At 40.3% G+C, this 14,250-nt stretch overlaps 2 protein-coding genes across 4 annotated transcripts; both read right to left on the bottom strand.

Moving 5' to 3' along the window:
* Positions 1-8,573: 8,573 nt before the first annotated feature.
* LOC127565150 (coiled-coil domain-containing protein 28B) lies at positions 8,574-11,469 on the bottom strand. 3 transcript variants are annotated; one of them, XM_052002420.1, is made up of 4 exons: positions 11,267-11,468; positions 10,946-11,192; positions 9,443-9,520; positions 8,574-9,383 (listed from the first exon to the last, which is right to left on the bottom strand). In XM_052002420.1, exons 1-4 carry the CDS (start codon positions 11,384-11,386, stop codon positions 9,163-9,165), a joined length of 666 nt encoding a protein of 221 aa, XP_051858380.1. In that variant the 5' UTR covers positions 11,387-11,468; the 3' UTR covers positions 8,574-9,162. The 3 variants fall into 3 exon arrangements, with proteins under 3 accessions (XP_051858380.1, XP_051858378.1, XP_051858379.1); XM_052002418.1 differs by having other exon boundaries at positions 8,576-9,383; positions 9,443-9,856; positions 11,267-11,469; XM_052002419.1 differs by having other exon boundaries at positions 8,588-9,383; positions 9,443-9,853; positions 11,267-11,465.
* A 112-nt stretch (positions 11,470-11,581) lies between these two features.
* On the bottom strand, positions 11,582-12,149 carry LOC127565151 (cytochrome c oxidase subunit 7A1, mitochondrial). Its single transcript, XM_052002421.1, has 3 exons — positions 12,071-12,149; positions 11,857-11,928; positions 11,582-11,798 (listed from the first exon to the last, which is right to left on the bottom strand). Exons 2-3 carry the CDS (start codon positions 11,899-11,901, stop codon positions 11,655-11,657), a joined length of 189 nt encoding a protein of 62 aa, XP_051858381.1. The 5' UTR covers positions 11,902-11,928; positions 12,071-12,149; the 3' UTR covers positions 11,582-11,654.
* Between the last annotated feature and the right edge of the window lie 2,101 nt (positions 12,150-14,250).

The following is a 14,250-nucleotide window of genomic DNA, read 5'->3' as shown; positions in this document are numbered from 1 at the left end:
CGGGAAAACCGATCAAAATCAGAGACCTGTACACCAGGCAACGCAGTCAGGCAGTCACTCTTAGCTCAGGATTATTGGCAGCCAAAGGAATTTCAGTTTTCTGATTTCATGTTCTAATTTAGCGCCCAAAAACTCAACGAACCAGAACCGAAAGAAGAAAAAAACCAGACTCACTCGCAGACTGAGACTGAGACTCAGACGGAGACTTGATCGGCACTTAGGGGTTGCAAAGTGATCGTGAGCCGCAAGTGTTGAGCCTCGGCGCAGGTTGTATGCCACAGAAACAGAGCGGTGAAAGGTTTCATATTTCATTGTGCATTGTGCAACTGAGATTCGATATCGAGATCGATGAGAGGGAGACGATCGACAATCGACTGGCAGGCAGGCAGACGATCCTCTCGAGGCCAGGATAAACAGTGTGTGGCTTCAGTTTGTGGCAGCAGTTTTGTGGAATGTGAAAATTTTATCAATTAAATATCACAAGCGACTCACGAGCGCAGCCAACGCTGCTGCTGATGATGATGATGATCGGGCCTTGAGGTTAAGGCGTAGATAGAGATAGTTTCAGAGCTAGAGACAGATAGAGCAAGAGACATGCGATAGATGCACGCACATGCAAGCGGACGGACAGACAGACAGATAGATGGAAAGAGGGACGGCTTGGAAAATGTGCGCCACATCCGCTCGCTGAAGGCTCTTTAGATCTCGCAGACTCCGGCTTCGAGTCGACCTCGGTCTCGGTTTATGCCATTGGCTGCATTTCTCGGAAAACGTTTAAAACCAGAACAAGCAAGCTGATGATAGAGAGAGCGAGAGCGGGACTTAGGGAGCAGGACAAGTGACTCAACTATGCACTTGAAAATGAAAATGCTGTGTAATTAATTACGAGCAGATCCAAAGGCAACTGCAGGGAGTCAAGGGGAAGACGCGGACGTCACAGACAGACGGACAGCCGGACAGCAGTCAGTTTTACCTTATGCCTGGGAAATTGGAACGGCTGTTTTTAAGTGCGCTAAAAGGAAGTTATCCTCGGTGCACATGTCTCTCTTCCAAGTGACAAAGGAAATGCCAATGGAATACCTACATAAAATTCGACTTTTTATGAGTCAAGAGTTTTCATTTCGATCACAGCACTTTGCCAGTTTTTATGGTAGAAAATTCACACAACAGCTGGGCATTTTCATTGTGCAATTAGAAATTCACACGTTCAACAGATAGAAACATTGAAACAATATATATAAAGACTTCATATGAAGAGCGGAAGAGTAGAATTGTGTGATAAGTAAGCAAGTAATTGATGAGACTATAAAAGAAACTGCTTTGATAAGTTTTAGTATTAAATTATTAATTCATTTTGTTTTACTTTCTGCTGTATTTGTTTTTTAAATATCTTTCCTTAAAGCTTATATGAAAATATGTGAAAGATTGAATGCTTGCTTTAAATTTTTTTGAAATGCTTTATTCTCTAGTTCTAAAAATTAAGTCGAAGAGTTTGTCTTAAATATATTTCGTAGCTTTGTCTTCGCTTCCAACTGTTAACTGATCTTCAGAGAGTGTAGTGTCTAAAAGAATGTTGACCTTTGCTGAACAAGTTGCGGATCCCCAGCGATCTTTAACGATCGTTGCTAACTTCACTTCCAGCTGATTACTTTAAAAAGTTTTCTCACACAGATCATGAACTGCAATCCCTCTCTCTCTCTCTCTCTCCCCTCTTTCTATCAGTCTTTCTCATTTTGCCGCACTATCCTGCTCTTTCGGTTGGCATGTTCAATAAATTAATGAGGAAGCATATTTGACTCTCAGCTCACAGACAGCACACAGCATATGCACTCAAACGGATCAGTTACATGCTGAGCTCTTAACTTGTACCGTTCGCTTTGCCCACCCACACACACAGACAGACACACACACACACACACATACATACATAGATATACATAATACGAGGCCGAACTTTTGGTTATTAACTTTCAAGCAAGTTGCTCATAACAGTTATAAATTGATTGAGTCTGATTATATAACTTCCTCAAGCAAACAACAAACACACTCCCCGGACAAACAGACAGCCTCGTCGAGTGCAAGACCCAGTCCCGGTCTACAGTCTACAGTCCCCAGTGAACAGTCTCCAGTCTACAATATTTCTCTCTCTCTCTCTCTCTCTTTCTTGCTGCCCCCGCCTGTAGTAAAAAGTGTTACAAACACGCTACCGTCTAATGACGAGACCAGACTTCGTACATAGTTAGTGAGATACCCGAAACCGAAACTGAACCGAATCGAGGCTACGCCAAAGAGACAGCGACACCATCGCCAACACCACCGCAATCTTATCCACCAGTGACTCCAGCGACACCCACTGCCTTACATTTATAATCTATTAAAAAAACAATGCCGAGGAGGCGACACAGCATCCGGATTTGTAGTGCCAAAAACGAAGCAAAAAAGAAAGAAAACCAGAAAGAAAAGTTGTTGAAGGCAAGTCGAAGATTTGCTACACTAAGAGAGTTAGGGTTAAGAGGAGAGATGAGTTATAAAAGAAGTTATAAATAGAATAGGAGCACCTTATGCTATTCTAATATATGTTTAGCTCGACTTGAAGATAAAAAATTATTAAGTACATATGTTAGAAAACTAACTTTTGACTATTCCTTGATTAAAAGCAAGGTTTAAGAGAGAATAATCAAAGAAGTACATACATATGTACATATGTGTATAATGAAGATCTGTATGATATATTCCTATAGACTTAGAGTTAGAGTGCTAGATTATTCATCGAATTGCAGCTATATATTGTATAGTACTCCAATCTAGTTAATTTTTATATGAGTTATGCATATGTATAGCAAAATGTCGTTAATCCAGCTTTAAAATTAAGAGCGTTAAGGGGACACTCTAATCACAGAGCTTCTCATTAAGTTTATGCATAACTCGAAGTACCTTTCTTTGCAAGTGTATAACACAGGAGATGAAAAAGAGACGAAACAAAAGCGGCGAAAGAAGCGAAGACAGCGCTGTGAAGAATTCAGGTTTACAATGCGGTAATGCACACGAAGCGTTCACAGACAGTAGCCTGTCTTTGTCTTGTCTCTGGCTCTGGCTTTGGCATGGCTTGCCAACCTGTCCAGCTGCAGCGCGTCTCTTCAAGCTGGACCAAAACGTACAGCAGACACACTAAGACAGTGGGTCGAACGGTGGCAGCCATACATGGTTTGAAGAAAGAGACGTGGAGAAAGGGAAGGAGGGTGCTCGTTCGGTAGTTGGCTGCGGCTACTGTGCCAGTGTTCCACATTTCGCATACGGAAATCTGCTCTATGGCAAGGCATGCCGGGTCTTAGGCCGTCGACAGGTGCGGCTCCGGGTTCGGTTTCTCACCAAACTGCAGACTGACCTGCTCTTTTCTCTCTCTCTCTTTACTCCTGTCTCTCTTTTTATCTCTCTCTCACTGTTGTTGGTCTGTTTCCTGCTTTTGGTTGGCAGCTTTTGTGGTTCTCGACGCAGCGCACAACTTTCACCTTTCACGTAATCTTTGCCAGCGCAAGACGAAGGAGAAAGACAGGAGAGGAGGCCCAGGCTCGACATCTTGAGTTTGAGTTTGAGTCTGAGGCCGTAGATTCATTTATTGCTTTGCCATTTTGCCAATCGAGATGCGAAGACAGCTCTTCACATCTTCAGGTCTGCAGCTCTGTTTATGGTCGAGCATCTAGCGGTACATTGGCCGTAGTTATGTGGCCAACGGTTCCCATTGTGCCACAACAGATTGAGGCAAATTGCAAATACACACATCCTACTATATGTTCCATCTTCTTCCACTTGAGCTGCTCAAGAACTAAAAGAACGCTGCAACTTCAATTTCCCAGCCTTGAATGACGCATCTTTATTATGCTTTCGAATGACTTCATAAATCAGGTCTGAAGCACTCTTTCGCATAAAAGTGGGCGTGGAAAAGTCGCTTGATCAGCTGAAATAGCCAAGCTAAAATGCGTGTATCTACGAGTATCTGTCTGTCCACTCCTTTCTAATCCAACCAAAAACATAATTTTAAAGCTATGGTATTAAAACTCACTCCGGTAGTATGTTTTGACAAAAGGCAGCTTATATGTTAGAATTAGTCGGATAAGGTTACTATAACATATAGTAGCCATAGGACCTGTCAGTTAAATCTTAGTATGTTTAGATAATTCAACAATACCATTTCTTCATTCATTGTTCATTGTTCATTTTGTACTTATTATTTCTAGTTTAACAATTTTATTAGTTATGTTGGCCATTTTTCCTTCAACTATCTTTGATTTTCAATTCAATGAGAAATAGTTCGTCGCCTGTTTTTGCCATACAGAAGGGAACATAGTCTGCTACCAATGCTTATCCATAGCTAAAACGCAGTCATAAATATCTTAAGCATCTGCTAACGAATCCCCAGCGGAAATGTAGTCAACCCATCATCATTGAATCTCATGGTCCGTGCCTTCTCCTCCTTCTAGCATCGTCTTGTTTCCCGTCTCAGATTCAAAGTTTTGCTCATATCGTTTGCTTGCACAAATGTTTTTGCTCCCAAGATGCGGAAATAGTGCTGGGCATGGAGACTGAAGGGGATTTGACGGGGTGGCTGTAAGCATTGAAAATTAACTTTGCATGGAATTTAATTTACGTCCACGACGATGATTTCCTGCCAAAGCAGCCGGAGACGCAACGAGGAGATGACTATAGCGAAGGATCTGGAGCTGTAGCAAGAGATGCAGACCGGAGCTGAAAGGCGCTTCCGTCATTTGGATGCTGGATGCAAAAGGTTTTACTACAAGGAGACCACCTAACGCCTACGCTACGCTTCCTGCAGGATGTTGCAAGACGTCACAGTCGGCGGGCGTTGTCTAGATCTCCCCCCACTTCAGTTGCTACTGCTCTGTGTACATTTCAAGTCACTTGTTTACCCACTTTAATCAGCCCATGTGGAGCTGACAGCGTCCGAGTGTGTGTGTGTTTGTGTAGGCAGTAAGGAAGGCAATGCGAGAGTCAGTCAGTCAGTCATTCTGTCGTGGGCTGCCAGGAGGCAACTCGGCAGCTCGGCAGCCTGTCGCTTCCTTGCAAATGCTGCAGCTTCCGTTTCCGGGATATAATGTTCATATTTTCGAGGACATTTACAGGAAATAAAGTACGTCGCCCTCGTCCTGCGTTCACTTTGTGTCTGTGTCTGTGTCTCGCTCTCTCTCTCTCGCTCTTTCTCTCTCTTCTATGGGGAATTACTGGGCTCAGGAGTTTGTCACCCACCACCCCTTACACACTATTGCGCCTGACTTCCGCAGCAGTGGCAGTGGCAACTTTTGCCGTGTGCTCGACATTCATGGCAGCCCAGCTGAAAGCAACGACTGTCAGTCAGTCAGCACAGACCTCCCATGCTTTTACTGCCTCCCGGCCTCCCTGCTACCTCCACGGACAGAGCCTCTACCTCCCTTCTCACTGCAGCCTCAACGTTTCTGCTTTTGCCGCTCTGACATCCTCGCTTTGGCTTTTCGCTTGCTTCCGCAGTGGCAGCAACAGCAGGATGCCCGACTGCAGAGTACGTTTTGAATTTTGTCGCACTTCCTGTTACGGCAACCCAGCCTAGCCCACTCTTGCCACTCCTCTCACCCCATCCCTCTGTTGTTGCTGCGTGCTCTTCCGCTTTTTGCGCTGTCATCAGCAACGTAATTTCCGCAACCAGAGCAACGGAACGTAGCACGGAACGGCACGCTCTTTTGTGTCCACAGGCTCCCTTAGAGATATCAAAAGCAAAAGGCAGGCGAGATATAGCTGCCCAAAAAGAAGGAGGGCGAGGAAAGGATTAAGCGCTGCAGCCATCAAATGGAAATCGAATTGAAATGGAAATGGAGACGGAGGCGGAGATAGAGATGGCGATGGATAACCTCAGGCAAGTGAACGAGCTTCGAACTCGTGTCGCTTGACATATCAAATGGACGCCAAACGACGAAACTCTACAATCCGTATTCCTCACTCTTTCTCCCCGCAGCGGTCACGACGACGACGACGCGTCGTTGGCAGTTCATCAAATTCTCATGTGACCAAAGCCCAAAAGGTTCAATTCATTTCATACGAAATTTGATATGCGATTCACATATTTAATGACTTCTCTGCATTTTACATAACACGCGATTCGATGAACTGTGTCTGCCCCTGCTCACCTGCTTACCTGCACCCCCTGTTCCCCACTTTTTCAGCTGGGATCCCTTTAACTAAGGTTTCAGTCGAGTGTTGCACCCAACACACACACAGCAAAAGAAGCACTTGTTGCATTCTAGGGCTTGGTTCGCTTGTCGCCTCGGAAATTCCCATTCCTCAATTCCCCATTCCCATTCTCCGTTCTCCATTCCCAATCCCGATCCCCAGCAGGCAGCAGGCACGTGATGGCACGCCGGACAATGGAAGTGCCACTCGTGTGGAGGTGTGTGTGTGTGTGTGTCTGCCCCGCCTTCTGGAGCCCGAGTGTAACAGGTACCGGGTGCATTTAGTATGCAGCATGGCGGATGCGCCGGCCAAAGCGTTTATTTCTTCATTTGACGCAAATGATGGTCGACTCGCCAGCCAAAGGAATGCACTAAACCGCTAACTAAACACAACCGAAAACCCGAAAAAAAATAACAACAACAACAATACAAAGCAGACAAAAAACCAATCCCTCAATCGCCCCCCAAAATCCATATCCAAAAACACAGCAGCAACAGAAACCGAAGTTGAAGTTGTACTCGGAGCTGAGTTTTCTGACCGCAACTAGCGAAGGGAAAGGCAGGCGGCGGTAACCGCAGCAACAATAACAACAAGTGGCCAAATGCACTGCAAGAAATTGCACACATAGAAGAGCAAGAAAATAACTAAAGGATAAATTAAATTTATCTATGAAGATGGTAATTGAAATCTTATTGACACGTTAATTAAAATGAACTTTAACTATTTTTAAAATATATAAATTATTAGACTAAATATTTATATTTTAATTATGTATTGTCATTATTCAATATTTACTAGAATATAATTCTATTGAAAAAAGTATAGCCCGAGAAAGCTTGTGACCTGTAGGTTATTTCTTGATTATTTTTATATTAATAGAAAATAATGAAATTATTGAACAACGCCATAAATTCATTATTACTGCATAGTATAAGAAATATTTAGAACGAAATGCATTCTTTAGAATAAAATTATCTTAGATGAATCTATATTTAACATAAATGAACTATGTAGTTATAAATAATAAGGGCTGCAAAGATAATTGATTAAAATTATTTAAAATACAAAAGCAGTTTTATAATTATAAATTATATTTTTTATCTGTTAATGTTGAGAATTAAATTGATTGATTTAGATTTGTAAATGTATTTAGTTCTATTTATTTTATATTTCAATTAATATTTAAAATAAATAAATAAAAATTACAATATTGTAATCATTAAATTCAAATCCATGGGATGCATTTCTGTAACCAATTTCTCGCAGTGCATTATTCTTGTTATTTGAAACCCGGATTTAAACAGAACATGAAAAAGAAAGAAGAACGAGCCACAAATTACTTTTACCGATCACAAGCAGCAACAGCAACAATAACAACAGCAACTCCACAAGAACACTAACAACGGCAGCAACTGCAACAACAACAACAACAACAAATACAATAAGAACAAACACAAGAAGCCTGAAGCCGACGCCGCCAACAACAATGACGAAGTTAATGTTGATGACAGTCGCAGTCGAAGTCGCAAACGCAGCCGAAGATTGGACACCAACTGAATACAAATGCATAAATTAAAGCACAAACAAATTTCCTATGTACGAATGCACTTGTCCAAAGGTTGGCCTCTCATCGCCGTACTCTCCTCTCACACCCAAATCTCAATTTCGATCAGATCCCAAACACACGCAGTAATTGTGCATGCAAAACATGGGGAATTCTCCCCAAGAAGAAATGGGCATTTTTTGAAAGGCCGCAACCGTAATTGCCGGACGAACGTACTTCTTATAGCATTGTTTATGGATTTGTATTCCCTTCTTTTTTTATTTTTTGTTGATATTATGCGGAATTCCGAATTGAAGCGACGACAACGAAAGAACTCGTTGACAGCTAATGACAAGGAAAATATAGCGCCGTCTTCTTATTGATGTTTTTTTCCTATCCAATTTAAATTTATATGACAAACAAAAATGTAAATCCTTTTCAATTCTAGTAATTTCTTAAAATATTTTCTGAAAATAAAAAAAAACTCTTCTAGATACAATATGTTTTACAAGCGGACTTTAAATAAATGTAGGATTAGGAAAGGTAAACAATATTTGTAAATTCCTAAACGATTTTTTTTTAATTCATATATATTTTATAGAATTGAAAACAAATGGGCAACACTCGAAGTTAACGATTTCGAATATTGTTATACCATAAATAACTGTAGATAAATGTTGAACTTTGCTATATTGTCATCATAATGTCAGTTTATTAGCTTCTTAAAATTAAATTGTATCTTTAAGTTCTTGCTAAAGGGTCTGATTATAGAGAGAAATTTGATTTATAAAAACAATTGGTTATTTTAAAGCCATTTAATAATGATCTATTAATGATTACGAGTAAATTGATTTAAATATTTGTATAGCACCAGATTAAAATAACAAATATTCAAGAATAAAGTTGTCTGAAGAAAGCAAAGATTACAAGAGGATATTTGGATCCAGTCTACAATTATAAAATTCACGTTCTTTTCTGTTATATAAAAGTATTAACTTTTAATCAATTGAATGATGCAAATAACTTTAACAAAAACACATATGGTTATTAATTGAACAGATTACATTGAAATCGAAGCTAGTCAGTTGAAAATATGGATAGAGAAAGCTACAGTTTATGTGCACTTAACGTGGCTAATAAAAACCGACTACCATCTAATTCAATTCACAATGTTTTGCAAAAGTTCGGCTTAACTATATTCTGCTATACGGTTTGTCATATATAGCAGTTGGAAGCTTATAAAAATTCTTACTACTTAATTGTTTAACTTAAATATGTACACAAGTCCGAAGTGAACGTTGTCGTCAAAGTCAAGAGTCAGAGATGATTCAAGAGTCAAAGAATCAGAGCAGCAGCAAACGATCTCCAAGCGTGTTGATCGTTGGCAGCAGGTTGGCCAAATCTCAGAGACCCGTGTGACTCGTCTGCAGCTGCTCAATGGAGATGGACAACTGTTCGAGGCGCTGCATCAGCTGCAGCATATTCTCCTGGGCACGACTCGTGTTGAACTCATTGCCATGCTCCAGAGAATCCTCCTCGGCGGCGGCCAGCTCGAAATGCAATTTGGCTAAGCTCTCCTGTTGTTCGCGTATCTTGGTCATCTGGTCCATGGTGCAGCCCGATCCTAAGATAAGTAATAGCATAATTAATTAAATATAAGTGAAATTATATAAATCGACTTACCAAACGCCTTCAGCTTGCCGGAGTGAAAATCATCGAGAAGTCCAAGCAGTGCACGTTCCATGTGCTTCACATCGGGCACTTCGGAGACAAAAGAATGATGTTTAATCGGACGCTCATCGAACTTGTCGCTGTGAACGCTGGCATTGCCATTAGCATTGGCATGGGGCATTGTCAATGGTGGGGCATGTGGCACTGTCTGCTCTTGCTGCCCCTTGCGACGCTGCATGCTTGGCGTGTTTGTGTTGCTGCTGTTGTTCTTATTATTGTTGTTGTTGTTGTCATTGTGGTTGGAGCTTTGGTTGGTGTTCGAGGTGTTGGTGGCGGGATCAGGGGATAACCACTCGCTGCTTACCAATGTAATGCTGTTTAAGCTGTGTTCGCTGCTGTGCATCGCGTCCAGCGGATGGCCATCTGCTTGCGTTATGACCAAAACATTAAACAATAAATCATGGAAATAAATAATGAAAACCAAAAAATCAATAGCAACACAATGGATAATAAATAAAAGTATAAAAGTACAATAATTAATAAGTGAATCAAATTGAAATAAGAAATTAAGATGTAAATTCACGAGAAACAAAACTTAAATTGAAGAGTCATCAAAATATTTTTAAAGAAAACATCAAATTCAACTCTATGAAGATAACAACTAAATTTAAGTCAAATTATAATAAATATAATTAACAACCGTTTGTCAATAAATTATAATTAATTGTAAATGCACAAACAATCTAATATTAACAAAAACACAAAATATACAAACGAATAAAATCAGATATAAAACTGGAAAAAATACTAATTGAAATTATTACGAATAGTTTAAGCTAAACACAAGTAATAAAATGTGTAGCCATCTATTAAGTTTTTGTAAAATAAAAAATAATGAATTCAAAATGTAAAATATTTTAAACTAAAGGCCTCATTGCAATCTGATATAAACACAACACAACATATTAGAGAAAAATATACATTTAAAAAAAATCGAACTATGAAAATCAAAACGTATAAGTGAGCTTAAAATCAATGCAATAAGTCGGTAATAGCCGCAGTTAACTTAAAATGAGCACAAAATAATTGGCCACCAAATGATGATAGCAACAAAATCGCAACAATTGCGAGGCGACGCGTAGACTCAAGTGACAGCGGACTAGGGCAACTCATCCACTTTTGATGAAAGGTGGCAAAAGTGTAGAAGTGGAGGGAAACAAATGGGGAGTAGGCTCAGAAGGAGGCGCTTGAGAAGCAGTAATAGGAAGAAGGCGTCTAATGGCTTTGTGAGCCTTTCAATTATTGAAAGTACAACAACTGAACAGCACGCGTGTGTTGGGTGTGTTTGTGTGAAAGTGTCGAGCGGGCAACATATGGTCAGAAGTGCGTCATATGCCGACGATAACAACAACAACCGATCCACTCATTGCCAAAGCGTTCACAGCGACGACGACGAGGACTGCAAGGTTAGAGGAGAGAATCTAAATCAATTGTTCGGACAGCCCTTTGACTCACCTTTCAGCAATTTGCGTGGACGCGTTTTAAACTCAAACCGTTCGTCGCCGCCTCCCCCAGCTGCTGATGATTGTGCGTGTGGGCGTGGTCGCCGTTCGTTGACATATTGCAGTGTTGTTTTGGCTGAAGCCTGTTGACCTTGTTGGCTGCTGCCGGCACCTTGACCCTTCTCTGAGATGGTGCGCTCAATGGAACACGAGGCTGAGTTGCGACTACGCGTTGTTTCGCCACTCGATATGCCTTTAATCTACAAACAAGAAATGTTTTTGTTATTGGTGGGGGAGGAGGAGGAAATTTGGGCGTGTGTGATTGCTTTGTTACATTGATCTTTGGCACCGCAACGGGCGTGGCAGGTGTTTGGGCTGATTTTGCTTCCTCCTCGGTCTCCACATCATTTGGCACTAGCTTTTGGCGCTCAACAACCTCATCGTTTGGTTCCATTTCTCCAATTTATGTTTTCAATCTCTGTTTTCAAGCAAAAATTGTTTGCTTTGTGTGTGTGGTTGCTTTAAGCATTCACAGTCTACGCGCACATCCAAAACAGCTGTTGGCAGTGTGACCACACTGATATTGCCAGGGCTGCTGCAACACTTTGGGTTACTTGGGCGCCTAATTCGAAATAATTCAAATGCTATCTACTTGTTTGATTACTTTTATTGCATTATCTGAATGTGATTCAGAAAGTGTTATTAAACTAAAGAGTCAACATTTATGCCTTCTTTTTGGCAAAGCCCATTGTGTAGACCATATGAACGATGCTCACTAAACCAATGCCACAGAGCGCTGCAGTAATGCCAAATAGGGCCTTATCAGCTGGACCTCCTTTCAGAAAAACGGGCAGATCATTCACAGCCTGCAAAGAAGGAATTCAATTATATTGAACAGTTTGTAAAAATTAAATCATTTCCCACCTGGAAAGTTTTCATTTTGCCAGCCAATCCCTCAGGTAACGCCATGATTTCTTTTAGGGTATTATGTAATTGCTGAAAATATGCAAAGAACTTAATAAAATGCAAATATATTTAATGTTTAAGTGCACAATATTTATTTGGAGTTTTTATATACAATTTATGCAATTTTTCGGTAAACTATTGCAAAGTAATAACGAGAGAGATCTTTACTTACTTTATGAATTGCACAAATACGTCTGCAACGATGTTGCTAATGTAAAATTTAAAAATAGAAAATAAAATGCATAGTTGCCGTTGCACCAAAGCAGTATTGCCAGCACTTGCACATTTTTTATTTCAGTTCAAAAATCGAAACGAAATCAAAGTGCATGTAGCGGAGTCGACCGTTGGAAATTCAAATTGAGCGCCGTCGCATGTGAACGACCGAGGGACGTTGTGAACGTCCGATTTTCGATTTGTACGTGTTCCGTTCGCGCTATTTTGGCTTTTTGTGAATTTTTCAACAGGCGCACAGCATAATCTGCCAGCGTCCCCGGTGAATGGCGTTTTATATATTTTCTGTTGTCGTCGCAAGCAGTTGTGTGCGAGTGCGAAAGCCTGCTGATTGCGCACAACTACAAACGAAAACAAAAAGCTGCGCATAGCAGTCATCTCGCTTGCACCCATACAGAGGGCGCACACTGCGCAAGCAAAAGCGCCATTCAGCCGAAAGCACTGCGAGTAGCAGATTTCGAACCTGCTGCCCAAATTGTTGTGCTGGCGATTTTGGGCGCCTGGTGGGGATTACAATAATTCTACACCGAATGAGTTGTGCAATTTTCGGGGACATCTCGTGTGCGTGTGCAAACTCAAAAATTTGTAGACACAACGAAGTCGAATCGAAGTCTCTCGTCGTGGCAGCAGAAGCAGAATTCAACGACCGTTTTGTCGCTTTGTCGAAAAAATCGAACGTGTTGCATGGTTTTGTTGTAGTGTCGAAATGAAACTGTCGCATCGTTATTATGTTATTTTTTTATTTCATGTGTTTAATGAACGAAAAGCAAAAGCTGTTTAAGCTCTCGCCATTATACAAAAAAGAACAACAAAAAATGTTTACGCTGGCTCGAATGGCGGATCGCGCGACTCTTGGGCTGCAGCAGGGAACGGAGGGGGACAAAGCTGTTTCAAAACACATTGTACACAAGATATCGCCCTGCTAAAGCCTTTGTCGATTTTTAGCTCCCAGTACAAGAACTTTCAAAATCTGTAGCTTCCAAACGAAATTAACTTGCCAAAGTTGCACACACACATACAGGCGCAGAGAGAAACATGCAAACACACACACATACTTTGGTTTTCCGAAACTTGAAAAAAGTTAAATCTGTCAAGTTCACCTCCGCTGCCGCCGAGTGCTTTTGCTTTTATTGTGTGCGGATTCTTCTTGAGCGCCCCTTCGTCCCCCTGCACCATATTGACTGCGCTCTTTCGCGCGGAAGCGTTCAAAAAGTTCAAGCTAAATATTTTCAAGTTCTAAACTTAAACTTGTTCGCTGTGTAAGCTGCAACAACTACAAAACTTGCGACGCTTATCGTTATCGGCAAAAGCGATAAATACAACAATAACAGCTCCATATGCAATAGGTAAATGTGCATAGTCTTTATATGTCATCATAATAGAATGTAGAATTAATACATTTTATTTAAAAATCCAAAATATCTAAGAGTTAGTGTTTAGACAGACAACGAAAGATTCAAAACTTAAATTTATTATTTATTAAAACCAATTTTTGGTGATATGGAATTTAAAAATATCATTATCATATTTAACTACAAAAGAACAATTTGAAGAATTATTTCAAAATCATGGTTTAAAAATGTACATATTAAATTTTTTTGTTTATTTGAATTACGGTATGGGAAAATCATGGTACGGTATTGGAAAGTAAAACATGTGCAGATCTTGCCAACATATAAAATACAAAATTATATTTTAAATTCACATCTTAATGCTAGCATTATTATTTCAATTTTATTGTGCAAAAGCACACACACCTCTCTCGCATATTGTTTTATGAGAAAAGCACTGCTTAATGCTTTTTTTGTGCTTGCTGGATTGAAAGTTTTATCAGAAAGCCAAAACGCAGGCCCTACATACTACTTGTTGTCAATATGTCGAGTCAAAGCCGACCTCAAAACACGAGCTTATTATTTGGCCACAGCGCAAAAAGTTCTGTCAATCGAGCTTAAAAAGCCACTCTACAAAGAGCACGTTGAAATATAATTAATATATTATTAAATGAGTACACACATACAAAGATTCTACAAAATACGTCTGTATATTTATGTGCACTTTGACAATAATTAAAGCTTTAAAAGAACAACTGTTCAAAATGGTATTTTATAGCTTTCAAAACTT

Source organism: Drosophila albomicans, chromosome 2L (genome assembly GCF_009650485.2).
Source record: "Drosophila albomicans strain 15112-1751.03 chromosome 2L, ASM965048v2, whole genome shotgun sequence".
Taxonomy (NCBI): Eukaryota; Metazoa; Arthropoda; class Insecta; order Diptera; family Drosophilidae; genus Drosophila; species Drosophila albomicans.
The sequence above is the reverse complement of the archived record's forward strand: the minus strand, read 5'-3'. Positions and strand labels throughout refer to the sequence as shown.

Bases quoted from the DNA above. Each gene is read 5' to 3' on its own strand.
- LOC127565150 (XM_052002418.1), bottom strand. From the start codon at position 11,386: ATGGAACCAAACGATGAGGTTGTTGAGCGCCAAAAGCTAGTGCCAAAT. The intron at 11,193-11,266 runs GTAACAAAGCAA...TCTTGTTTGTAG, and splicing joins TTGCGGTGCCAAAGATCAAT to ATTAAAGGCATATCGAGTGG. The intron at 9,857-10,945 runs GTGAGTCAAAGG...TCATAACGCAAG, and splicing joins TCCACGCAAATTGCTGAAAG to CAGATGGCCATCCGCTGGAC.
- LOC127565151 (XM_052002421.1), bottom strand. From the start codon at position 11,901: ATGGCGTTACCTGAGGGATTGGCTGGCAAAATGAAAACTTTCCAG. The intron at 11,799-11,856 runs GTGGGAAATGAT...CCTTCTTTGCAG, and splicing joins GCAAAATGAAAACTTTCCAG to GCTGTGAATGATCTGCCCGT.